Below are 26,928 nucleotides of genomic sequence, written 5' to 3'. Positions count from 1 at the left end.
CTTGCTTGGCTGAGTCACACAGACTTTGGGCAGCAAAGAGGGGTGTCCCCCCCCCCGCCCATACACACCGCTGCTATTTTGCCCGGGGACTCTGAGGGGCAGGTGGGCCTGCTCACCCCCAAAGTCTGGGGAGGCCAGAAAGCAGAGCCGACACCAGGCCCGGACTCCTCGGTCTTTGCTTGTCTCTGACCCGGGGTGAAAAAGGGCTTTGTTCTCTCCCAAAGAGTGGCGCTTTGTGTGTTTTGAATTGCAGAGCGGCAGGGCCACCCGGCCTTGGCACACCCACGGGGTTGCATAAGAAGTGGGTGTTTTTCCTCCTCTGTCACGGTGCCAAGATCAGGGGAAAGGCACTTTCCAGAGTCTCCTCTTTGCCGTCTTGGAGGAAAGCACGGGACGAAAAGCCAGCCGGTGGGCCTCCGCCGCGATCGAGCTCTTCACACCCGCGCACCCCCAGCGACTGGGAGGGGACCGGTCAATTGTCTAAAGAGCTGGAAGGTGGCGACGGACGGTGCATGACCCAGAGGTGCAGCTCTCACCTGCTGGCCTCTGTGCGCTGCAATTAAGAGAGGAGAACTCGCAAAAGATCGCCCGCTTTCGGCAGCTGCTGCCTGCAAGTGCTTCGGAGCATGGGCAACGGCATGAACAAGGTATTGATCGGCTTTTTCCTTTATGCGCTGGTTTGTTTTAACCCTCCCCCTCCCCCGCAGTAGAGAACATTGTGTTCCCTGCCCTGATTTTCTCAGGACAACAACCCTGCGAGGTTGGCCCAGCAGAGAGGTGGTGGTGGTGTGTGGCCCAGGTTCACCCAGCAGGCTTCTGTGGTGGAAGTGAGGAATCAGACCTGGCACTCCCACGTTCCTCGTCCCGACACGCTGTCTGTTCTCACATGACAAAGGAAACACCCGTTCAGGCCGCTAGGCGTGGGGGTGCTCAGCTGCACCTGAACGTTTCGTGGGCAAAAGTTTCTGATCATAAGTTCCCCCAGATGTTGGGTGCACCTTTGGATTCTTAGTAGACCTTCCCCACCTGAGATTTCTCACCTGAGATACACCCAAGGTTGACATGTCCAGTTCCTATTAGTGGTGTTAGAAAATGCCACCAAGCCACAGCAGACTTACACTAACTCCACGGTAGTCAAGCTGCGGCCCTCCAGATGTCCATGGACTACAATTCCCATGAGCCCCTGCCAGCGAATGCTGGCAGGGGCTCCTGGGAATTGTAGTCCATGGACATCTGGAGGGCCGCAGTTTGACTACCCCTGCACTAACCCCTCAAGGGGCTGTCAAGGTCAAAGCCCAACAGAGCGTGTTTGCTATCACCTGCCTCTGTGTGGCAGCTCTGGAGTAGGGTGGTCTCCCACCCAAGTCCTGTGCAGGGCCGATCCAGGTCAGGGCAGGTGGGCAGCAGTGACTGGTGCTTACCTGCCTCTACGTAGCAAGAACTTTTGGCATTCCCCAGGGCCTGCAAGATGGAGCTCTTCCGCCGGGTCTCCAGTTGAGGCCAGGGCAGTGAGGAAGATCATCCCCCCCCCCCCCGTGTTGGGTGCCCTCTGGGTGCCCCTTCGAGTGCTTGTGCTATTGTTTTCTAGCACTGGGGTAGGTTTCGCCACCTGTGGTTCTTTTGTTTATTGTTGCACGTCCTGTTTTAATGGGGTTTTATCTGGGTTTTATGAGGGACTGTTGTAACCCCACACAAGCCAGTTTGGGGAGTGGCGGGGAATAAATCACATAACAACAACAAGAACCACAACCCTGGACCTCTGCATAGCTGCCATTGGGGAGAAAGTTGAGTTGTCCAGGGCCCATTCCGCACACAAAGGATAAAATGCACTTTCAATGTGCTTTGGCAGCTGGATTTTCCTGTGCAGAACAGGATAATCTACTTCTAAAGTGCAATGAAAGTGCATTATCTATTGTGTGCAGAAGTAAATGAAACAGGATTAAACAAATCCTTTCAGACTCGTTTTCCGTTTCCTGTGTATTTGATGCGTGCCTTCCAGAAAGGGAAAAGTTCCGGGTAAAAAGGAAAGACAGAAAGAAGGTGGGAGGGTCCCATTATGTGTAGGGGTAGGTGGGACGCACACAGACTGAGGCGCTCTGTTTGTCTCAGTGGGCCCATGCTGGAGACCACCAGGTATGACTCACGCCAATTCTGCCTTTGTGTCTTGCAGGTACTCCCTGGACTTTACCTTGGGAACTTTGTCGGTGAGTAGAAGGAGGGCAGAACTGGGTGGGGAGGAGAGGCCTGTATGGAATTCCTTTGAGCTTTTTCAGAACTCCTGCATTTTAAACAGATGCAGGGTGGGAAGAAAATGGCCAGGTATGGTTTTCCCAATTGCTGCGTTTCCATGGCAGGGAAGACTTTACCAGTGGCCCGTCTGCCTGTCGAGCACTGGGACAAAAACAGCATAATGCAAGAACAGCAAAAGACCAGCGGTTCAACTAGTCCTTCTGGCAGGATTTATTTACTTTGTGATTTATATTCTGTCCTGTCTTCAAAAGCAGTGTCCAACCGGTTCCTCTGGATGGGCAGCAGCAGGGCACAGAGGGCCACACTTTGCTCTGATGTTGCCTCCTGGCTCTGGGATGCAGAGGATGAGTGCCTCAGTCTATGGAGGTTCTCTTTTATCGTGACTAGTAGTCATTGATGGACCTTTAAATGCACACATCTGTCTAGTTACCATGTAATGACTAAACAAGTCAAAGAAGTATTTCATTTTGTTCCATCCTTCCTCTGTTGCCCATCAGCTTCATTTGAGGACCCTCACGTTCTAGTGTAACGAGAAAGGAAGAAAAAAATTCTCATTATCCACTTTCTTATCACCCCATAGATCAAGGATGGCCAAACTGTGGCTCTCCAGATGTCCGTGGACTACAATTACCATGAGCCCCTGCTGGCATGGACACCTGGAGAGCCACATTATGCCATTCATGGTATTATCTATCTTTTGTGTGTAAAGTGCCGTCAGGTTACAGCCAACTTGTGGAGACCCTAGCAGGGTTAGAGCGGTTCCTCAGTGGAACAGGCTTCCTCGGGAGGTGGTGGGTTCTCCATCTTTGGAGATTTTTAAACAGAGGCTGGAGAGCCATCTGACGGAGAGGCTGATTCTGGGAAGGCTCAAGGGGGTGGCAGGTGACAGTGGATGAGTGATAGGATTGGGAGTGTCCCGCATAGTGCAGGGGGTTGCACTAGATGACCCAGGAGGTCCCTTCCAACTCTAGGATTCAAGGTTTTTTCAAGGTGAGCTTTTCAAGGTGATAGGAGTTTTTCAAGGTGAGAGGAGGTGGTTTGCCATTGCCTTCCTCTGCAGAGCCTTCCCTGGTGGTCTCCCTTCCAAGGACTGACCCTGCTCCGCTTAGATCTGACAAGTTCATCCCACAGCCCAGTCCTCCCCTCAGACATCCTTTATTCCAAACTGGAGCATCCCAAACACCTTAGCCTCTCCTCCCAAGACGGGGCAGCCCCCGAAGCATCTTCAGCACGTTTCTCAGCTCTGCAGTGTCCGTTTTGAGATGCCCCGACCAGAACTGTCTGTAGCATTCCGAATGAGGACGCGTCATAGGCCTGTGCATTACAATCCTGGCAGTGGTATTCTCAGTCCCTGTCCTAATAACGGCCAGCTTGGAATTTGCTTCTTGCTTTTTTACGGATGCCATCCATACACAAAGTCAACATGTGCAGCTGTATTTTTTTGGGTTTATCTGGACAGGAGCTGTCTGGTTTCTGGCAGATTGCTAAATGCATCCCTCTTAGAGACCGTTTGGTTCTCTCCAGCTTGACACTTGCAATTAGCTGTCCTCAGCATTTGCTTCGGAAAGAATGTCAGGCGTGTGTCACTAGAGGGGGCGGAGGGAGGGGGGACCGCCCTGGATGGCTGCCACCAGCTTCCACTCTGTCTGAAATAAAACCTGGGCATCCTTCCATCGGGGACTCTAAGAACTGCTGGGGAATGTTGCTCTCCGGATTTCAAAAGCACATACGTGTGAGCAGCCACACGGGCTGGAAAAGCCGGGGGTGAGGATGTACATGTGTGAAGCTGCCATATACTGCATCAGATCCTTGATCCCTCAAAATCTGCATTGTCTACTCGGGCTGCCAGCCGCTCTCACAGAATCATAGAGTTGGAAGGGGCCACACAGGCCATCTAGTCCAACCCCCTGCTCATCGCAGGATCAGCCCAAAGAAAAGGTTGGATACACACTTTTCTTGGATGCTTAGGGCTGATCCTGCGTCGAGCAGGGGGTTGGACTAGATGGCCTCTATGGCCCCTTCCAACTCCTAACAACAATCTTGTGCTGTAGGACAGGTTAAGACTTTTTTAAAAATCCAGGCCCAGGGCTAACTCAAGGGTCCCCAGCCTTTTTGAGCCTGCACACCCTTTGGGGATTCTGCCACAGGGTTGTGGGTGCAGCAACAGGAGGTGGAGCCAGGGAGGGAGGGAGGGAGGGAGGACGGACGGACGGACGGACACAGACAGACAGACAGACAGACAAGGCAACAGGGAACAGCCAGCCTGCCAACCCTGGATTGCCTGGCGTATGCAACGCAACTCAGGCCTCTGCGCCGCAGGCAGCTGCCGCTTCTGTGGGGGTCACGTTAAACGTTGACCGCCTCCCATTAGCACACAATATGTCTTACTGTGGCAGCTCATGAGCCAGACGGCTCAGAGATTCACTGCACTCCAAGCGCATTAATGCTCAGCCACCTGGGGCCTTCGGGAACACCAGCTGCTGCTGTAGACACCCACCCAAGCTCTGTTTGGCAAACTGCATCAGAAGCAGCCCTGCCTCGAAGCAGGGAGCAACCCCCCCCCATCCCCAGGCAGGAGGTGCCGTGTGGATGCCCCCCAAAGCAGCAGGCAGACCCTCCCTTAGGGCCTGATCCAGCAGGAAACCTGGCTGGTGCCACACATTTTTATCCTGCCCTTCTTCCAAGGATCTCTGGTGGACATGTACGGTCCCCCTCTTCTCTGTGTGATTCTTAACAACAATCCTGCTCTGTAGGACAGGTTAAGACTTTGTAAAAAATCGGATGTCTCCACAGTTCAAATTTGGTCCCCAGCGTCCTTACTAGAATTGAAGGGGGTGTTGTAGGGGTTGTTTTGCAGAGGAAGGAGCAGAATTGTTCTCTCTTGCCACAGAGGGTAGGGCCAGAACTTTTAATTCAAAAGAAATTTCGTCTAAACCTCCGGAAGAAGTTCCTGACAGTGAGAGCGGTTCCTCAGTGGAACAGGCTTCCTCGGGAGGTGGTGGGTTCTCCATCTCTGGAGATTTTTAGACAGAGGCTGGAGAGCCATCTGATGGAGAGGCTGATTCTGTGAAGGCTCAAGGGGGTGGCAGGTGACAGTGGGTGAGCGAGAGGGTGGTGAGTGTCCTGAATAGTGCAGGGGGTTGGACTAGATGACCCAGGAGGTCCCTTCCAACTCTAGTATTTTGTGGCCTCTACCTCCAATTCTTTTCTTTCTTCCAGATGCCAAAGATTTGGACCAGCTGAGCCGGAACAACATCACCCACATCCTCTCCATTCACGAATCTCCGCAGCCATATATTCCAGTACGGATGAATCCAGCTGCTTTCTCTCGATTCCCCCAGAGGAAATGGCCAAAGGCCCAGAAGTTACATCACAGGGAGATCCACAATCTAGTTTCTCCTCTAGATTCTCCCAGTACCGACCCTGCTTACCTTCTGACATCTGGCAAGGTCATAGAATCATAGAACCATAGAGTTGGAAGGGGCCATACAGGTCATCTAGTCCAACCCCCTGCAGGATCAGCCCAAAGCATCCTAAAGCTGAGCCATGCAGCCTCCAGGGATGTTAGCCACCCCCTTAGAGGGAAGGAGGCGTGGCCTCTGCTTCTCATTAAAAGCCTCTTGTTGGGGTCGCAGTAAGTTGGTTACTACTATTAGCCAGCGTTGACTCTGCTCAGAGTCCAAGATCTGAGAAGATTCAGGTAGGCCACGACAAGAGACAAAACAAAGGTGGTTGGCCCTTGCCTGCCTCTGCACAGCAACCCCAGAGCTCCACAGTGGTCTCCCATCCAACTGCAGTTAACCCTGTTTAAAGTTATGAGGTCTGATAAAATCAGGCAGGCCCGGGCCAGCCGGATCAAGACGGAGATGCACAGAGATGGTTTGTCACTCCCTGCCTCTGCGTAGTAACCATGGACTCCCTTTGCAGTGTCCCCTCTGAGGACCAACTATGTGGATAATCATGGCCTGTAGGCCCCTTCCCACTCTAGGATTCTGTGAGTCTAGTTCAGCAGTGGAAGGGGCTGCCTAAGGAGGTGGGGAGCTCCCCCTCACTGGCCGTCTTCAAGCAGCGGCTGGGCAGATCCTTCTCCTGAATGCTGGAGGCTGATCCTGCACTGAGCAGGGGGTGGGACTAGATGGCCTGCAGGGCCCCTTCCCACTCTAGGATTCTAGGAGTCTAGTTCAGCAGTGGAAGGGGCTGCCTAAGGAGGTGGGGAGCTCCTCCTCACTGGCTGTCTTCAAGCAGTGGCTGGACAGATCCTTCTCCTGGATGCTTGAGGCTGATCCTGCACTGAGCAGGGGGTGGGACTAGATGGCCTGCAGGGCCCCTTCCCACTCTAGGATTCTAGGAGTCTAGTTCAGCAGTGGAAGGGGCTGCCTAAGGAGGTGGGGAGCTCCCCCTCACTGGCTGTCTTCAAGCAGCGGCTGGACAGATCCTACTCCTGGATGCTTTAGGCTGATCCTGCACTGAGCAAGGGGTGGGACTAGATGGCCTGCAGGGCCCCTTCCCACTCTAGGATTCTAGGAGTCTAGTTCAGCAGTGGAAGGGGCTGCCTAAGGAGGTGGGGAGCTCCCCTCACTGGCCGTCTTCAAGCAGTGGCTGGACAGACCCTTCTCCTGGATGCTGGAGGCTTATCGTGCCCTGAGCAGGGGGTGGGACTAGATGGCCTGCATGGCCCCTTCCCACTCTAGGATTCTAGTTCATCAGGGGAATGGGCTGCCTAAGGAGGTGGGGAGCTCCCCCTCACTGGGGGTCTTCAAGCAGCGGCTGGACAGATCCTTCTCCTGGATGCTGGAGGCTGATCCTGCACTGAGCAGGGGGTGGGACTGGATGGCCTCTATGGCTCCTTCCCACTCTAGGATTCTAGGAGTCTAGTTCAGCAGTGGAAGGGGCTGCCTCAGGAGGTGGGGAGCTCCCCCTCACTGGCCGTCTTCCAGCAGTGGCTGGACAGATCCTTCTCCTGGATGCTGGAGGCTGATCCTGCACTGAGCAGGGGGTGAGACTAGATGGCCTCTATGGCCCCTTCCCACTCTAAGATTCTAGGAGTCCAGTTCAGCAGGGGAATGGGCTGCCTCAGGAGGTGGGGAGCTCCCCCTCACTGGTGGTCTTCAAGCAGCGGCTGGACAGATCCTTCTCCTGGATGCTTGAGGCTGATCCTGCACTGAGAAGGGGGAGGGACTAGATGGCCTGCTTGGCCCCTTCCCACTCTAGGATTCTAGGAGTCTAGTTCAGCAGGGGAAGGGGCTGCCTGAGGAGGTGGGGAGCTCCCCCTCACTGGTGGTCTTCAAGCAGCGGCTGGACAGATCCTTCTCCTGGGTGCTTGAGGCTGATCCTTCACTGAGCAGGGGGTGGGACTAGATGGCCTGCATGGCCCCTTCCCACTCTAGGATTCTAGGAGTCTAGCTCAGCAGTGGAAGGGGCTGCCTGAGGAGGTGGGGAGCTCCCCCTCACTGGTGGTCTTCAAGCAGCGGCTGGACAGATCCTTCTCCTGGGTGCTTGAGGCTGATCCTTCACTGAGCAGGGGGTGGGACTAGATGGCCTGCATGGCCCCTTCCCACTCTAGGATTCTAGGAGTCTAGCTCAGCAGTGGAAGGGGCTGCCTGAGGAGGTGGGGAGCTCCCCCTCACTGGTGGTCTTCAAGCAGCGGCTGGACAGATCCTTCTCCTGGATGCTTGAGGCTGATCCCTAACCCTAGCCCTGACCAGGGGGTGGGACTAGGTGGCCTGTGTGGCCCTTTCCAACTCTTTCTATTTGCATTTTTTTAACGATTTAGATCTTTCATCTTAGCTTATTTGGTCCTCAAGCAGAATATAAAAACCAGCTCCTTCTTCTTCCATAAGAGGCTTTCAATCCGTCATAAGAGAAGCTCTTGCCTTTTCTCTGACCAATGCTGCAAGTCGAGCCATTTCAGCTCACTCTGGCATCGTTAACAACCAGCCTTGTGTTGCAGATAAATGTGTCGTTTTCCACTTCTGAGCACATAAGAGTCTCGCAGTTGTTGTCAGATGCATGAACCAAGTCCCAGGGTTATTTTCGAGATCCCCGCCTGTTTATCCCAAACCAAAATGCTTCTGTTCTCTGCCCTTCCAGGGAATCACCTACCTCCGGATAGTTCTGCCAGATATGCCAGAAGCAAACATGTGAGTATCACTGGGCAGGGGGTGAGGCAGAAATGGGGCAGGGGGAGATAATAGGGTTTAGCCTGGAGGATGACAACGGATATACAGGCTGCAGGGATCAGGTTCCCCAGAGAAAATGGTGCCTTCAAAGGCCAACTTTATGGGGTTTTGTGGTTTAATGCAGGGGTAGTCAACCTGTGGTCCTCCATTCGCTGGCAGGGGCTCATGGGAACTGTAGTCCATGAACATCTGGAGGACCACAGGTTGACTACCCCTGGTTTAATGGTATGGGGGATTATAGTTTATTTTAATGGGGTTTTAATTCTGCCTTCGTATAACCCGCCATGAGTCCTCGAAGAGTGGTGGGATAAAAATCCATCCAATAAAAAAATAAACTTTAAGGTTTCAACTCCGGGTTGGGTAGCGATTGGAAGCTGACATGGATTGTTGCCAAGTATAGACAGATGACCTGTCCAATTAGGAGACGCAGTTAGGGTTGGGCCTAATTTAATTAATCTTAAACGTGCAGCCATGAATTTTACACACGTTTTATCCTAACAGTTAATATCTTGCATTAACTTTTAATGTCGCGATCCAGATTGCATTGCGTAGTTTATTTTGTTTTATACTGCACGACTCAATTTTTAAGCACTGTGTTTGTTTTCTTGGATTTGATCAATGTCCGTAGTCATAAATATGAATAAACTCTGGGTTTAATGAACAGCTTTAAAATGCTGCTTGCTAGAAGAAGATGACAACGACAAAGAAGAGTTTGTTTTTATACCTCGCTTTTCACTGCCTGAAGGAGTCTCAAACTGGCTTACAATCAACTTCCCTTTCCTCACTCCACAACAGACACTGCGTGAGGTAGGTGAGGGTGAGAGAGCTCTGACAGATCTGCTTAAATAACAACTCTAACCATGACTAGCCAAAGGGTACTCAGCTGGCAGCATGTGGAGGAGCAAGGGATCAAACCCGGCTCTCCCTTGAGGGTCTCCCGCCCAAGTACAAACAAGGATGGACCCCACTTAGCTTCTGAGAGCTGATGAGATCGTGTGAACCTGGCCCATCCCGGTCAGAGTAAAACTTTAGACAAGAGCTCCAAAGCCCTCCGACCCTGCTACATCCAGCTGCAGCAAACCGAGGGAGAGCCAACTCCTATGGTTCTCCCTGCCCTTGTTGCTCAGGTGGTAGATCCCATGGAGTATATATCAGAAAGAAGAGGGACAGGAGGCACAAGAGAATGCTGTAATTCCAAGTCATTCTAGCCGCAGGAGAAGCAGGCAGGGGGGGGAGATGTTTGGCTCCCAGGTAGATCCTGCTGTGGGAGGAGACCTGCTCGGTAAACAAGTTAACTTGTATAATCTGGTTGCCTGGAGCAATATCCAGGTGGTCCCGTTTGGCTCGAGCTCTGCAGAGGCCTGTTTGACTTGCACCTCGGCTCTGGTGTGGAAAGCAGGTCAGGCAGTGGCATTCCCTGGCTGATGAATGTGGGACACCAGGTGGTGTCAAACCTGGGTGGAAACAGGGCATAAGGCAAGCAGCCGTGACCCTGCTCTTCCATTTGTTTCCACGTCCTCCCCAGCGGGGGTCTGGTGGGGCTTCCATCCTCCTCTCCTCCATTTTAGGCAGCCAACAACCCTCTGAGGGAGGCAAGGCTGTCTTGCCCCAGTTCTCCACCCAACCTCCACAGCAGAGGGCGGATTCGAACCCAGGTCTGCCAGATCCTAGTCCTACACAAACCCCCACCTCACGCCAGCTCTCTTTTCTGTTCTGCGGTGCTGCCAAGGAGAGATTCAGGGGGGGAGCCGAGTTGTTCTAAAGCAGGGGTAGTCAAACTGCGGCCCTCCAGATGCCCATGGACTACAATTCCCATGAGCCCCTGGGGCTCATGGGAATTGTAGTCCATGGGCATCTGGAGGGCCGCAGTTTGACTACCCCTGTTCTAAAGCAAACAGGGCCAAGTCAGAGTCCAGGGGCACCTTGAAGACCAACCAAGTTGCACTCTTGGGGTTAGCATCCGTGAGCAGGCACACTTTTCCAGATAGATTTCGGGGTGGGGGGTGGGGGTAGCCATATTGGTCTGAAGCAACAGAGCAGAGTTTGAGTCCAGCATCTTCGAGACCAGCTGAGTTTCATTCTGGGCATCAGCTTTTGGGCTCATGAGCTCCCTCTGCAGGGACCCCCTCGCCCCGCTGGTCCGAAGTTTCGGGTTGGGTTGTTACCAGTACGCTGATGACACCCAGCTATGTCGGTTGATGGACGGCCATCCGTCAACATCCCCAGATTCCTGTTGACAGCTGGCCTGGCCATAGTGATCTGTGCAACAGTCACCTCCGGGTTAGACTGCTATAACTCGCTCTACATAGGGCTGCCCTTGAAGCAGCTTTGGACACAGCAGCCCGGGTCCTCACGAGGACCCCATGGAGGGGACGTGTTACACCTTTGCTCTCCCAGCTGCACTGGCTCCAGATTGGAGACCGAATCAGGTTCAAGGTTCTGATTCTCATGTTCAAAGCCCTTAACAATCTGGGAGCCCTGTGTCCTTGGGACCACCTTTTGCCTTATACCCCCCCCCCCAAGAGCATTAAGTTCTAGCCCTTCCTGATCCCAAACAAATAAAGGGGGAGACTGGATGAGCACCCTTCAGGAGTGTGATTTTTAAGTCCCTGGGAAGGGTGCCCTTCACTGTCCCCTTTCTGCTCTATGTGATCCTGATCCTCTCCTCCCTGTGCAGCTAGCTGGGAAACCTCGTTCCAGTCACAGTTCTCTTAGGGCTGTTCTCACAGAGCAGTTCTCTCGGAGCTCTCTCGGCGCTACCTCCCTTACAGGGTGTCTGTTGTGGGGAGAGGAAGGGAAGGCGATCGTAAGCTGCTTAGAAACACTTTCAGGAAGTGAAAAGCGGGGTCTGTAATCCAACTCTTCTCCTTCGACAGCTGATGTGCCACCTCCTTTGGAACTCTGTCTCTAACATTTTGCTTCCTTTCCCCCCCCCCCCCCAGCAAGAAGCACTTCAAAGAATGCATTCATTTCATCCACTCCTGCCGTCTGCGTGGGGGAAACTGCCTCGTCCATTGGTACGTTCACGGATTTTCTTTACAAAGATGTCTGGGGCGGAGGGGGAAGGCCAAGGAGTCAAACCAGCACGGAGGCCATTCAAAAGGCCAGGAGATTCACCGGCCTGGGCCACAATACAGTTTATTATTTAGTTTAGTTTAGTTTAGTTTAGTTATATACCGCCCTCCCTGGAGGCTCAGGGTGGTTTACATAGAACTTATGAACCATACATGAAACAATTTACATTAATAACCATACAATAATATTAATAACAGTGGCTGTAACAGTATAACAATATGATATAATAGTATAACAACGCAACACTGCAATGGCACAACAGGTCCAGACCGCTCTGGTGGAGTTTTGGGAGGGAGGGGTGGGAGGTGGGGCCCTTCAGTCGCTGTTGGTTGTTCCTGGTCTCAACCAAATGCCTGGCGGAAGAGCTCCTTTTTGCAGGCCCTGCGGAACTGTTTAAGCTCCGTCTGGGCCCTGATCTCCTCCGGGAGCTCGTTCCACCAGGTGGGGTCCAGGACACGTTGCAGGCCAAGAGACTCAGCCTGCAGTCCAAGAGACTTGCAAGAGTCTTCTCCAGCACCAGAGTTCAAAAGCCTCAATTCTTCAGTTGTATAAGAATATGTAGTGTTGGGCAAGGGCCGTGTGGGTTCCAGAGGTTCAGTGTGCAAGAGGGAGCCCAGCACCCGACTGCTTGAAAGAATAAAGTAGTGGTTTTTAGAAGAGAAACAACTTGGCATTGAAAAAGACGAGCGAGGCCTCCCTGTCTAACGGCTCTGTTGGGTCGTCTCCGTTGTGGAAGCCAGCAGGGAGGAAGTGGGGTCAAAGGAGCAGGAAGTCGCCATGAGCCAATCAGGACGGAGGAGGAGAGTATTTGGAAAACATCAGGAAGTTCCTCGTCTTACTATGCTAAAAACACATCCCCTCTGATGCCCCCTGCAGGATATTCTTCATATGCTTTTGAGTCATGCAGTAGACCTTGTGTATTCCAACAATGTTCACCCTGAGTAAGTAGAACTCAGTCACTGCTGCATATAAAGAGCAGGGATGCCTGACCTTCGGAGCCTCTGGGCACCACTGCGATTATGATGGTGGTAGACAAAGCCACAAAATGGCTGCCACAGGAGGTGGAACCAGCCACAAAATGGCTGCCACAGGGGGCGGAACCAACCACACAGAGACAGGGCGAGTGCAGAGGAAAAGAAGTGTAGTTTTAAAAAACACGGGAAACAGGAGTGAGTGAAAGAGAATAAAACCAGCAGCGCAGTGGTAGTTGTCACCAAAATATTTTTTTAAATCTACATAGCCTGAGATCCCCAGTAGCTCATCAGATGCTCTGCTGGGCAAGAGATGCCTTGGTACCCTGTTGTTGGCCCTCCAGAAGAACTGGTTGGCCACTGAGTGAGACAGGAGACTGGAGGGATGGGCCACTAGCCAGATCTAGCAGGGAACTTCTGATGTTCATTTGAAGGCCTCGGCCTCTCTGCCCTGTGGCTGGCCCTGCAGAGGAACTGGCTGGCCTCCATGTGAGGCAGGAGGCTGGACTAGAGGGACTCTCACTGGTCTAACCCAGCAGGGCTCTTCTGATGCTCTTATCACCAGGCCAGCTAGAGTTTCAGTGCGTTTCCCTTCGCATGCTAAGTGGCCTCCGTTCCCAGAAATGCCCAGTGCTGTTGGCCGCTGCTCTTCCCAGGACAAAGGTCCCAAGGAGAGGGCCAGAGAAGGCCGGAGTCTCTGACCGTTTCCCGTTCTGGTTGCAGCCTTGCTGGGATCTCTCGCAGCACCACCATCGTCCTGGTGTATGTCATGGCCGTGACGCAGCTGACCTGGCACGAGGTGCTGGAGGCCGTCCGGGCAGTCCGCCCGGTCGCCAACCCCAATCCCGGATTCTGTCAGCAGCTGGAGGAGTACGGCAGAAGCAAGTCTGCGCGGAAGGTGAGACCCAGAGGTGGGGGAGGGCGGCTCACCCTGGTTGGGGGGCCAGGTCGGAACCCACTGGGTCTACTCTCTTCCGTAGAATCCTAGAATTGGGACCATAGACTTTAGTACACAGATTGTATTGCTTGATTACGGAAGACACAGACCATATACGGTAAATAAATAATACGAAACAAATAATCACACCGTGTAACCTCTAGTGGTAGGGATAGGGGGTTGGGGGTTTTCCCGCCATGTTTGTGGACCACTGGTTTTATTGCACTGGTACTTTTCTGCCCATTTTAATGGGGTTTTAATGGGGGGTTTTAACTGGACATTTTGCAACCTGCCTGCTTGGGAGTGGCAGGTAATAAATTTAATATTGATGATGATGATGACAGCAAGATAGAATGACATAACTGAGAACCAATACAAGTAAATAACGGGGAAATCAATCTAAAATTCTAAAAAGTTCAGTATCGAAAACTGGATACTGAACCGAAAAACCAAAAAACGAACCGGAAAAAAACCCGAAAAACAAAACATATCTAAAACGTAGACACCGTGGGTGGACCCCATGACACTTTTCCTGATGCCCCCCAAATGTTTGGGGAAGTGGGCTGGGCCAAGCGGGCCTTTCCCCCAGCATGGCTTCGGATTGGCCACTGCAGATTTGATTGGCTGTTGGAGATTTTTTTAAACGTTGCTTTGGCAAAAAAGCCTACTCAGAAAGCCTGGAGACCCCTGCCCTAATCACTCAAAATGTTCATGCCCCCCCCTCCCTTCTGAGTTTCACCTGGCTTTGCAGACCCCTCAAAGTCTCTCTATGCCAGGGGTGGTCAAACTGCGGCCCTCCAGATGTCCATGGACTACAATTCCCAGGAGCCCCTGCCAGCGAATGCTGGCAGGGGCTCCTGGGAATTGTAGTCCATGGACATCTGGAGGGCCGCAGTTTGACCACCCCTGCTCTATGCCATCATTTCAAGAAATGCCCTTTATTTTTTAAACTGCCACGTGCTGGGGTTGTCCTATGCACCCGGAGCCATCCGCAGCTGTGCGTCAGGAGCCTGCACCTCAGAAGATGGCCGCTAACGTCTTCCTTTACGCCCTTGACAGATCCGTCGGCAGCTTGAGCGCAAGTACGGAGCATCCCCCTTCAACGACGAGGAGGCGGTACGAGGCCTGCTTCCGGCCGACAAAAGGCCTCACCCTGACACGTCTGGCCATATTGAGGGGCCAAAGAGCCATGGTGTGAAGGCCACGGGCCCCTTTCTGCTACGGGTGAAGGAGACTTTTTCCTGCCTCCCTGGGTGTCTGAAATGAACCTCCCTCTGGCACACCGGGAAATCACAGGAATTACATGCATCAGACTGGCAGAGGCCCAAACCCAGCAAGAAATGTAGCGGGCGCTGGAACCACAAGACTGAAATTTGAGTGGTTAAGGGATACTGAGCAGTTGAGAGAGCCAGACTGTTCAGCGGTTGACCAGGGCCTGCCTTGGTTTCTTTCACCTGCGGAACGGAGGCCGTCAATGCCGGAAGAGGAGACCAGGGAGCGTTTTGCAAAGGCCGGAGGTCCCCTTGCAGGGACGGCTTTGAGCCCTGCCTGGCAGACAGAATTCGTCACACCTGAGACTGCAAAGACTTCCCAACACAGATTCTTTGGCAGGAAAACAAGAATTATTCAGTAATTGTCGCATATAACTGGGGCCGGGGCAGGGGCGGAGGGAGGCGAGGAGCAGGAAAGACTAACTCAGGTGGGACTTACACAGTCAGTCGCTTCTCCATCTAAAGGGCTCAGCCGGTCTTCCTGTGTGAATGCAGCAAGGTAAGAGCATGTCTTGTGAAGCCACCCTGTCTTGGGTGACTCCAGCTGGCCTGATCTTTTCAGATCTCGGAAGCTCAGCTGGGTCAGTGCTGGATAGGACTTAGAATCAGAGAATCACAGAGTTGGGACCTCCAGGGTCATCTAGTCCAACCCCCTGCACTATGCAGGACATTCACAACTACCTGCCCACCCACAGTGACCCCAAATCCATGCTCTGGTGATGCCCTCTCCAAAACGGAATCCCTGGCCAGTCTGGCCTGGAGGAAATTCACCTCCTGACCCCAAAGTGGCAATCGGGATTTCACTGGACATTCAAGAAATGACCACAGGAGCCGAGCACTGACCCAATCCCTTCTGCCCACCCCCTCACAATCTGCCTGAGTTCCCAGAATCAGCCTCTCCGTCAGATGGCTCTCCAGCCTCTGCTTAAAAACTTCCCAAGAAGGAGGATCCCCCACCTCCCGAGGAAGCCTGTTCCACTTCAATAGGAGACCGTCAAGGGTGGCTGTGCAGAGGCACTGGCCAAACAAGCAGGTCTGTGTATAAATAACTAGTTAGGGTTCCGGTATTTAAGAGCCGTTTCCCGTGTTTTTCATCAGTAGCCAAAGCTAAAATGAAATAAAGTAAATAATACCTGGAAACAAACACAGGAGCCCTGTCCAATATTTTGTTACATGGTGTGAGTTTCTGTAAATATTTCTGTTTATAAGAAATGGTTTATCAGCGTGATTTGGAACCTAGAAACACAGCGTATGTGTCGTGTTTTATTTCACAGCAGATTTGTTTATACAGTCGTTTCTATTTATTATTTCGCCTTCACTTATGTGGCCAAACTGTGGCTCTCCAGATGCCGGTGGACTACAATTCCCATGAGCCCCTGCCAGCGCATGCTGGCAGGGGCTCATGGGAATTATAGTCCACCACCGCCTATACAGAGGCAGGCCATGGCAAACCCCCTCGGTTCATTTGCCCTGACCTGGGTCAAATCAGCTCTCAGCATTGGTTAAGACCTGGATGGGAGACCACAAAGGAAGTCCAGGGTGATTAAATGGAGGCAGGCAACCCTCAAACCACCTCTGTTCTTTTGTCTTGAAAACACTACAGCAGGGGTGGCCAGGCTGTGGCAGGGGCTCCTGGGAATTGTAGTCCATGGGCATCTGGAGAGATCCCCCCCCCCCGGTTTGGCCACCCCAGCCCTACAGGGTCACTGTAAGGCACCTGCAAATTCACAGACACACAGACTGTGAATAGCTGAATTGCATGGAACCAAGTCAAGAGCAAACAAGGAGGGGTTACCAGATGGAAAATGGCTTTGTGCGTGTGCTGCGTTCCCTTTAATATTTTTCTCAAAGAATTATGGCCCACGGTGAAATTTAGCGGAATGGGACCAAGTTGAGAAGGATGCTTCATCTGCTAAAATTCTCCGAGAGGCAGCTTGGGGGGGGGGGTGGCGGCTTAAGAGCAGCGGCTTCTAATCTGAAGAACTGGATTCGATTCCCCACTCCTCCATGTGCGACCTTGGGCCAGTTCTCTCAGAGCTCTCTCAGCCTCACCCACCTCACAGGGTGTCTGTTGTGGGGAGAGGAAGGGAAGGTGCTTGTGAGCCATTTTGGGACTCCTTCGGGGAGAGAAAAGCGGGGTACAAAAACCAACACGCTCTCTTTCTTGCTCACACTGTTTAGGATTTCCTAATGAAGGAGCATGGCAACTAGGGTTGCCAACTCTGGGGTGGGAAATTCCTGGAGGTTTTGAGGTATAGGTTTTGGGGCGGAGAGGTGCGTCAGTGGGGCCCGCCACAGAGACCCCCCCCCCCAGCATCATTTCCTCGCAGGGAACTGCTTTCTTTCATCTGATCAGCTGTAATTCTAGATCTGCTGGCCCCACCGGGAGGTTGGCAACCTGCACTGCAACACACACTCCAGCTGCTGAACAGGGCCCGATCCGGAGCTCTGTTTCCTTCGGTAGTTTGGTGTAGTGGTTAGGAGTGTGGACTTCTAATCTGGCATGCCGGGTTGGATTCTGCTCTCCCCCACATGCATCCAGCTGGGTGACCTTGGGCTCGCCACGGCACTGATAAAACTGTTCTGACCGGGCAGTGATATCAGGGCTCTCTCAGCCTCACCCACCCTGCAGGGTGTCTGTTGTGGGGAGAGGAATGGGAAGGCGACTGTAAGCCACTCTGAGCCTCCTTCGGGTAGGGAAAAGCGGCATATAAGAACCAACTCTTCTTCTTCTTCTTCCTCGACCCGGTAAAAGATTCCAGATCAGAAAGGACAACTGGAGCCTAGAAGTGGGTAAAAAGGCTCTCTTCCCCCCACCCCCCTCTGCCGGCCAAACTGATAGGAATAGCTGGTGGGGAAATTGGTTTAGGGGATCCTTCTGTTCCTCACCTGGCACAAGAGAAGACAGCCCTTCCCTCGCGCCACAAGAATTGTGACTTTGCGCCTTCTCTTTCCAAGCACCTCAGCAGGCCAAATTGCTCTCCTCCAGGGAGGGATCACAACGCGTGTGCCGCTCTCAAGGGTTCAGGCGAAATCTGCTGCCCTGCCAAGCCCCCTCCCCTCCCCTTGGCAGCCGGCCTGCTGCCCTCTTCCTTTCCGAGAAACAGGCCAGGATTGCAGCTGACCGCCCCAGGCCAGAGTCAGGTTTCGGGTCTCTGCGTCACAAATCCGGGAGGGGGCTGGATGGAAACCTCTGGCTAAGCCAGGTGATGACAACACAGACGTGTCCCTGGGACCAGGGGGAGGGCCTCCCATGCGCTCCTTCAGAAGGCGGCAGTGAGGCCCCTGAGAGCACATTGGTTATTTAGCAACTCATAGCTCCACTTTCTCCACAGTGGGTCAGCTTGGGGGCTAAAACTTTGCTCCGTGACGTTTTGTGGTTGGCTCCGCCTCCCGAGGCACCATTTTGCAACTGGCCCCACCTCCTGGCGCGACCATTTTGGGATTGTGCTCATTGCCGAATTCCAAAAAGGGCCACGGGCGCAAAAAGGTTGGGGGCTCCTCATCTACGTAGATTAACGGGCCCATAGGTCTGTCAATGCACACCTGTGCAAGTCAAAACCTCTGCTCTCATAGAATCATGGCGTTGGAAGGGACCTCCAGGGTCCTCTGGTCCAGGAGTAGTCAACCTGTGGTCCTCCAGATGTTCATGGACTACAATTCCCAGGAGCCCCTGCCAGCAAACGCTGGCAGGGGCTCCTGGAAATTGTAGTCCATGAACATCTGGAGGACCACAGGTTGACTACCCCTGCTCTAGTCCACCCCCCTGCAGAATGCAGGAAACTCACAACTACCTGCCCACCCACAGTGACCCCATGCCCAGATGATTCCCCCCCCTCCCGATCCCCAAGTGGCAACCGGTATTTCCCTGGGCTTGCAGGACATGACCCCAAGAGCCAAGCCCAACCTGGAGATGAGCATGCTCCAGGACTGGTTGTTCCACCAGTCCAAAAATAGTCACCCGCCACGAAGTCAGATCGTGTTAAATAACAAGTTAAGAATAGAAAGCATCGGTCTATGAGCACTTGTTAAATAACAGTTAAGAACAGAAAGTATTCGTGGGTTAGCCTTGCAATAGATAGAGATGGATGAAATGCAACAGGCAGGATTTCTTGTTCTTTGTTTCGAGAAAAAAAAAACCCAAACCGTTACGGCCTTTTAGGACCATTAATACCTCCTTCGAGCACTGACTCTGGAAAGCTTGCCCCCGGGATTTTGTCGGCCCCCAAGGTGTGCCTGGACTTGTATCGAGCTAATCAGCAACCCTCTGAAATCAACAACTTCAAAAGCAATGAAACTTTTATTAAAAAGGTACGAGACTTCCGGTAAGTAAAGTTCTGGAGGGAAAGGGCCTGATTGTTCACGGACTGTTTCATTTGCACTCTGCGGGGACAGGGTGCTGAGTCACTGGGACATAAGGAGGAGCTGCCTTCGACTGAATCAGGCATCAGTATTGCCTACTCAGGCTGGCAGCTGCTCTCCAGGGTAAGTGTTCGCTCTCTCCGTTGTGCCTAATAGTCACTCATGGACCTCTGCTCCGTATAAGAACATCCGGGAAGCCCTGTGGGATCAGGCCAATGGCCCCTCCAGTCCAACACAGTGCCACACAGGGGCCCAAATCCATGGGCCATCAGAAGGCCCACAAGCAGGGCCAGGACTCCAGAATCCCTCCACTGTGGCCCCCCAAGCACCAAGGAGATAGAATATCACTGCCCCAGACACAAGAACATCAGAGGAGCCATGTTGGATCAGGCCAATGGTTCTTCCTGCCCAATACTCTGTGCCACACAGGTGCCCAAACCCAGGGGCCGTCAGGAGGTCCACCAGTGGGGCCAGACCTCCAGAAGCCCTCCACTTCCTGATGTTTTTTTTCTTCCAAATACTCTCTTCCCAGGCCCTGATGGGCTCCCTGGGAGACCTCCTGCACCTCTGAGCACACTTCCTCCCTGCTTGCCTCCAGAACAGAATGGAGGCGCAGCAAAACAGTTCGCCAGCCAGGCCCCTTTCATCTCCTCTTCCTAGGAAAAGTTTCTCTTCCCAGATGTTTGTAAGTAGCCTGGGGCGCTGCGCTCTTTGCCTCTTCAAAGTCTGCCAGCAGAATGAGCGGGGGGTGAAGGATGTGGACGGGGGGGGGGTGTGGGAGGGGGGCATCGTCTCTCACCCTCTCTGCCTTCTCGCAGCCCCTGCAGCCTTCCTCCTCCCCCTTGAACCTTGCCTGAAGATTACGCAGATCATCTCTAGATGCAGGTGGGCCGCCGTGTTCGTCTGGAGCGAAAAGACTAAGTTCGCATCCGGCAGCACCTTTAAGCCAGTTTGGTGTGGTGGTTAGGAGTGCGGACTTCTAATCTGGCATGCCGGGTTCGATTCTGCGCTCCCCCACATGCAGCCAGCTGGGTGACCTTGGGCTCGCCACGGCACTGATAAAACTGTTCTGACCGGGCAGTGATATCAGGGCTCTCTCAGCCTCACCCACCCCACAGGGTGTCTGTTGTGGGGAGAGGAATGGGAAGGCGACTGTAAGCCGCTTTGAGCCTCCTTCAGGTAGGGAAAAGCGGCATATAAGAACCAACTCTTCTTCTTCTTCTTCTTCTTCTTCTTCTTCTTCTTCTTCTTCTTCTTCTTCTTCTTCTTCTTCTTCTACCAGCAAAGTTTGATTCAAGGGAAGAGCCTTCTTGTGCATAAAAATTACCCCTTGATATTGGCCTTCACGACCAATTTCCACAGACTTGAGGGCCCTCTGGTGGAGAATATCATCCTCATCAGCTACCTAAAATATATCCCTGCTTTATAAGTGACCCGCGTGCTGTCGTGGTTAACGGCTTCTAACCTGGCCAGCTGGGTTTGATTCCCTGCTCCTCCACATGCAGTCAGATGCATGGCCTTGGGCTAGTCACAGTCTTGATAGTGCTGTTCTCACAGAGCAGTTTCTCTCAGAGCTCTCTCCACCTCACCTCCCTCGCAGGGTGTCTGTTGTGGGGAGGGGAAGGGGAGATGATTGGAAGCTGCTTTGAAACTTCTCAGGGCAGTGAAAAGTGGGGTATAAAACCCAATTCTTCTTCTTCTTCTTCTTCTTCTTCTTCTTCTTCTTCTTCTTCTTCTTCTTCTTCTTCTTCTTCCGTAGCCCTTTGGATCCCTTAACTTTCTGGTGCTCCTCCCTGGCATCCCTGAGGCCGCCTGTTATTTTATTCTTTGAAGCAGCCTGGTGCTTTTCACCTCTTTGCATACTTAAACTCTGCCCACAAAAAGCCGTCACGGCTGCCAGTAGCCGAATCCTCTCTTCCTGCTTTAATCAATTATTCAGCTTTCAACTGCTGGACTATTATTAGATAATATATTTGAGTTTTGATGCCCGGCCCCCTCCGAATGATCTGTCATGACACCCTTGGGGACCGCTTGGGATGAAGCGTTGCCATGTCTGGGAAAGAAGGCCGAAATCCCACCACCCAGTCTGATCACCCCACTGTGGCAACCTCTCCCTCTGGGGCAAGAGAGCACTGAGCAATCACCATGCATGAACTGCAATTCCTCCCCCCTCCCCTGTCCCGGCAGGGGAGCCGGAAGCATTGGTATTCGAGAGCTGGCCTCTGAAGCGTGTTCAATTATTCATGCCGGCTAATTGCCACGCGGAGCCTGAAACGTGCATTAATCGCCTCATCAGCCGGAGAGCTTTCGATGAGGTCACCCGTTTGACTTCCCCCACCCGCTCTTGGCCCCTCGCTGACGGTCGCCCATCCTGCAGCGCTGAGATGAATGCAAATGAAGCAAAGCAGGAGTCGGAGAGCAGGAGGCTGCCCCATCTGGTTCCCAAGCAGGCCCCCGGTTCTTACAATCATTGAATAACAGAGCTGCACGGGACCTCCTGGGTCATCTAGTCCAGCCCCCTGTACTAGGCAGGACACTCACAACCCTCTCGCTCATCCACTGTCACCTGCCACCCCCTTGAGTCTTCACAGAATCAGCCTCTCCGTCAGATGGCTCTCCAGCCTCTGTTTAAAAATCTCCAAAGATGGAGAACCCACCACCTCCCGAGGAAGCCTGTTCCACTGAGGAAGTGCTCTAACTATCAGGAACTTCTTCCGGATATTTAGATGGAATTTAGAATCATAGAATCCTAGATTTGGAAGGGGCCTCCTGGGTCATCTAGTCCAACCCCCTGCACCATGCAGGACACTTACAACCCTCTCCCTCATCCCCTGTCACCTGCCACCCCCTTGAGCCTTCACAGAATCAGCCTCTCCATCAGATGGCTCTCCAGCCTCTGTTTAAAAATCTCCAAAGAGAAACCGCACTGTCAGGAACTTCTTCCGGATGTTTAGACAGAATTTCTTTTGCATTAACTTCCTGAGACCATGGTGCCGGACTCTGCAAGATCTGTACTGTGCATGATTCAAAAGGACATGAAGGGAGCATTGGAGGAGAGATGTATTTAGCATACCTTAAGAGCTTCCTTGTATTTTTCAAAGGATCTCTTCCAGCATCCTGATTGGCTCATTTGGAGACTTCCTGCTCCTCTGAAGACACTTCCTCCCTGCTTGACTCCAGAATAGGATGGCAGAATGAATGCAGAACAGAATTCCCACACTTAGGGAGAGAAGAGGAGCTTTTTACTACCCGAAGGAATCTCAAGCAGCTTACAATCCCTTTCCCTTCCTCTCCCCTGTGAGGTAGATGAGGCTGTGAGAGCTCGGAAAGAACTTTAACTGACCCAGAGTCACCCAGCTGACTGCATGTGGACAAACAATAAGGTAAAAGGTAAAGGTATGCCCTGGGCAAGCACCGAGTCATGTCTGACCCTTGGGGTGACGCCCTCCAGCGTTCTCTTGGCAGACTCAAGACGGGGTGGTTTGCCAGTGCCTTCCCCAGTCATTACCAGTTTGGCCCCCCAGCAAGCTGGGTACTCATTTGACTGACCTCGGAAGGATGAAAGGCTGAGTCAACCCTGAGCCGGCTACTGAGATCGAACTCCCAGCCTCATGGGCAGAGCTTTCAGACAGCATGTCGGCTGCCTTACCACCCTGCGCCACAAGAGGCTCTTGGAGAAACTGTAGGCGCTTCTAAAACAGCATTCTTAATCCTGCTTCTGTATTGATTGACCCTGACACAACCTGGATGCTCATCGTTGTTCCTGGAGAGTTTCTGCTGTTGAAAGTTCCTCTGTGCATTTTCATCACCACGTAACTATTTTTACATTACAGCAAAACCTCGTAATTGTTTTCAACCACTGTCTAGTTTGGTAGATGTTTTCAACCACTGTATTTTCATAATATATTTCAATTGAATTTTTGTTGCTTATCCTTATACATTTATGTAAATCCCCCCCCCTATTTCTTATAAGTTTCTTTTTCGTGGAATTATTTGTTAATAGATCTCCTTTGATACTGAACTGATAAAGGTAGAAAACGAAATGTTATCAGCTCTTTTCTTCAAGTAAATCCTGCAATGAATTAAATACTTCCAGTGAAGAAACTGAGGCAGGTTTATGAATTATTTGATGCACTTTGTTATCAGCATTCGAGATCTGACCGGATCAGGCTATCCAGGTGGCTTAGCAAGAAAAATGGACTATAAGTATACAAAGGCACAAATTAAATGTTTAATGTATTTACGGTGAAATGACCATATATGGTCATATGGTGATATATATGGTCCTATTGACCCCCCTCCCAAAATGGCCACTGATGGGCCTGGAGGGGGTGGGAAGGGGAGGGTCCCCAAGTGGTCATGTGCACAGCTCTGCTTCCCCACCATATTCTGCACCATAGCACCACTTCTGGCGTTTCTCAAAGCCCCAAGAATGTCTCAGGGGTAAAAAAGTTGAGAAAGGCTGCCCGAGCAGATGACTTCTCCCCCTTACACTTCTCGGTTTCCACCCAGTCCTGGGAAGCACAAATGCAACGAAAACATTTTCAAATCCTGCAAAATCAAAGTTAGTTGCTGCTGGAAGTGTGCATCTCTTTCAAGATTAATTACAGCAATTACAAAGATGGGTGCACTGCAATTAGCGCAATTAATATGAAAACGAAACCCATTCTCCATCCAAACAGCCTATAACAACAATGAAAACACACAATTTTGTTTTCTTCTGTTCTTATAGAGGCGGCTGATTGTTTCATCCTCTTTTCTTGCTGGTTTTGCTTGTTGAAAACGGGGTTCACGCGCTCTTCAGCTGTCAATAAACTCTGCTTGAAATCACTTTCATTTCTGACAGCTCATTGAAACAGTTACAGAAAAGGTAGATTAATTGCTTTTTAATAAAGAGTTCCGATTGGGCTTTTTAACCTTGCTTTGTCCGATGCGACTCAGGTGTGCCTGTTAATCGGCTCACGTGTTCATTGTCTCAGGTTTTGTTACGAGCCAGTTTCTCATCTAGATAGCAAATGACTGTGATGGAAGAGATTTAGAAAAGGGAAGGGTGGTATTTTTCTATAATTGCACCTTATCATGCAAAGTCCAGATTTCTCGGCTTGGAAGTCTCAGAAGGAGACGGGGCGAGATTTCTGGGGTTGATAATCCCAAATAGGCTTGAGACAAAATCTGGAACCTGGTTTGCTTTTTAAAATATTGCCCACTCTAATATGACCAAGATAGGAACTTTGATCATTTTAGCACTTATTTTTACACCCGCTGCAGGGTTAATTTCCGCACGCCTGTGCTTCTTAATGCATAATAAAGAGAACTATTTCTTATTTCTTAAATAAAAGATTAAAAGTCTCAGAACGTCTGCTGTCTGGGTCGCTGATTATAGTTCAAAGAACAGAACTCACACCTTCCTGGTTTGTATTCTCAGATTTTCAGACTAGAAAAAAATATCAGCCTTTAATAGATAAATCCCAGGAAACTCTGCGGCTAAACAGTTCAAACCAACAAAAATTGTTTAGTCCAGATTCTCTAATTGGAAGCAGGAAAGATTACATCCTGCTTTCTTTCATTATTGGAGTATTTATCGCTGTCAGATCCCCTCTCAGTCGTCTCCTCTCCAGGCTAAACAGACCAAGCTCCCCCAGCCTTTCCTCCTACGTCTTGGTCTCCAAACCCCTCACCATCTTTGTTGCCCTCCTCTGGACACGCTCCAGTTTGTCAACATCCCTCTTCAACTGGGGTGCCCAAAACTGAACACAGGACTCCAATTGAGGCCGAACCAGAGCAGAGCAGTCTCTTCCATGGAAAGCAATGATCATAGCAGTCATGAAAACGAAACCTCAGTAACGAAAGAAAGACAGACTAGTGAAACCAAGCCACATGAGACAGCACAATTAACCCAACGGTTCCTCTTGGAATTACTAGCAAAAGAGAAAGGAACACAACTAAAACTTATACGGAAGTCTAAACTGCTGTTTAGCTGCCCAGGGAAGTGGCGGGTTCCCCCCTCCCTGGTGGTCTTCCAGCAGTGGCTGGATACCCCTTGTCAGGGACGCTCTAGGCCGATCCTGCATGGAGCGGCGGGTTGGACTAGAAGGCCTTTCGGGTCCCCTTCAGCTCCTTGATTCTAAGTTTCGCTGCTTTTTTCTGTGAAGCAGAATCCAGCGAAACGTAGGGGTTTGCTGCTGCCTGATATGGGAAACAGACCCAACATCGCACTGATAGCTGCTACTTGCTTTCACTTTCTTCAGTGGGTTCTTCCCCAGACAACAGAAAGACGGTCGGCTGCCTTTGCAACGGCCGGGCTGGTGATTCTGCAGCATTCGTTTGGATGCCTGAGTCTACCAGGGGTAGTCAAACTGCGGCCCTCCAGAGGTCCATGGACTACAATCCCCATGAGCCCCTGCCAGCGAACGCTGGCAGGGGCTCATGGGGATTGTAGTCCATGGACCTCTGGAGGGCCGCAGTTTGACTACCCCTGGCCCAGTTGACCCCTCCACCCCCCAGTCTAAACCACTGCTTCGTGGTGCATCATTTCCACTAACAGCCATTCCCAGCCCCCAAGGTTTACACATATGGTAATGGCTTACTGGTGCCTTCTGGCCTTGCGGATAAATTTGGTTTGGCCCTGCTCAGGACCTCCCCTCCGCTGACTCACGGGGAAGAGACATGCTGGAGAGGGACATCCTGCTCTCTTGATAAGAGCCACGGGTGAAAAGCAGTCAAACCCACATGCGGAACCGGAGTCAGTGTCTAATAACTGCACGGCCCATCAAAAGGTGGCTGTTATTTTCTTTCCCACCTGGCCTTCAGCCCTGTTGGGGGACCCGTGGCTGCGCGGGGCACGATGAGGCCAGTGCTCATGGCAAGAGATGTTTGGAAGAGGCCTGCCGTTCCCTCTCCTCTCCCTATCAGCCCTGGTGGTTGGCCTCCTTTCCACGTTTTCACCCTACTTAGCTTCCCGGATCATGCCCGCCTGTTAGGGGGGAGTCAGAGCCAGATCTTAACGGGCTCTCTCTTTTTTTTGAGTGACCCATCCTGGAGCACAATAAAATCAGTAGCACCTTTAAGGCCAACAAAGATGTATTCAAGGTGGGAGCTTTTGAGTGCAAGCACTCTTCCTCAGACTAAGAACTGACCATCATGACAGTAGGAATATCCCTGGGTGACCTTGGGCCATCCCCAGTTCTCTCAGAGCTCTCTCAGCCCCAGCTGCCTCCCAGGGAAGTGATACTGCTTTTGGACTCCTTCAGGTAGTGAAAGGCAGGGTATAAAATCCAATTTTTTTACAGGTATTGTTGTCATCATTTTATTGTAAATCGCTGCGAGTCTTGGAGAGCAGCGGTCTATAAATCAAATAATAAATAAATAAAATAAACTCTTATTATTATTATATTGTGGCGCAGCACATGGGCCAGCTGTGCGGCTGGACGCCCAAAGGGTCTTGGGGGTGGGCGCGTCTCTCCTCCCCTCCCCTCCCCTCCCCTCCCCTCCCGTAGCAGGAACCAAATGGGCGGCGGGCAGAAGTGCCCCGGGAGCCCCTCCCGACGGCACCAGGCCTTTCCGCCGCCTGCTCTGCGGCTCTGCGGCCGCCTGCTCTGCCGCCTGCTCAGCGGCTTCCAGCGCGGCGCCCAAGGCCGTCGGAGGTGCGGCTCAGCACGAGCGGCGGGGAAAGCGCCCGGGGGCGGAGGGAGGGAGGGAAAGCCGGAGCGAAAGCGAAACCGCCCGGGGCACTTTCGCTTTCGCGTTTGGCTCGGGCCAGAGGAGCTGCCGTCGAGGGGGCCGCGGGGCGCGGGCGGCGGGCTAGGTTCTGTCGGGGTGCCAGCTCCCGCTGGGGGAATTCCTGGAGGGTTGGGGAGGAGAAAGAGGAGGAGTCCGTGGCTCGG

General features: G+C 52.2%; 1 protein-coding gene across 1 annotated transcript; it reads left to right on the top strand.

Annotated features, from left to right (window-relative positions):
- Positions 1-55: 55 nt before the first annotated feature.
- DUSP15 (dual specificity phosphatase 15) lies at positions 56-15,927 on the top strand. Its single transcript, XM_077336054.1, has 7 exons — positions 56-647; positions 2,171-2,204; positions 5,470-5,552; positions 8,341-8,390; positions 11,372-11,446; positions 13,199-13,373; positions 14,472-15,927. Exons 1-7 carry the CDS (start codon positions 627-629, stop codon positions 14,676-14,678), a joined length of 645 nt encoding a protein of 214 aa, XP_077192169.1. The 5' UTR covers positions 56-626; the 3' UTR covers positions 14,679-15,927.
- Positions 15,928-26,928: the final 11,001 nt, after the last annotated feature.

This window comes from Paroedura picta, chromosome 4 (assembly GCF_049243985.1).
Source record: "Paroedura picta isolate Pp20150507F chromosome 4, Ppicta_v3.0, whole genome shotgun sequence".
NCBI classification, from domain to species: domain Eukaryota; kingdom Metazoa; phylum Chordata; class Lepidosauria; order Squamata; family Gekkonidae; genus Paroedura; species Paroedura picta.
Note: the sequence above shows the minus strand (reverse complement) of the source record. Positions and strands in the feature narration are given on the sequence as shown.

Excerpts from the sequence above, each read along its gene's own strand:
- DUSP15 (XM_077336054.1), top strand. The coding sequence starts at position 627 with ATGGGCAACGGCATGAACAAG. Across the intron at positions 11,447-13,198 it reads GGAAACTGCCTCGTCCATTG|CCTTGCTGGGATCTCTCGCA; the intron begins GTACGTTCACGG and ends TTCTGGTTGCAG. Across the intron at positions 13,374-14,471 it reads GAAGCAAGTCTGCGCGGAAG|ATCCGTCGGCAGCTTGAGCG; the intron begins GTGAGACCCAGA and ends CGCCCTTGACAG.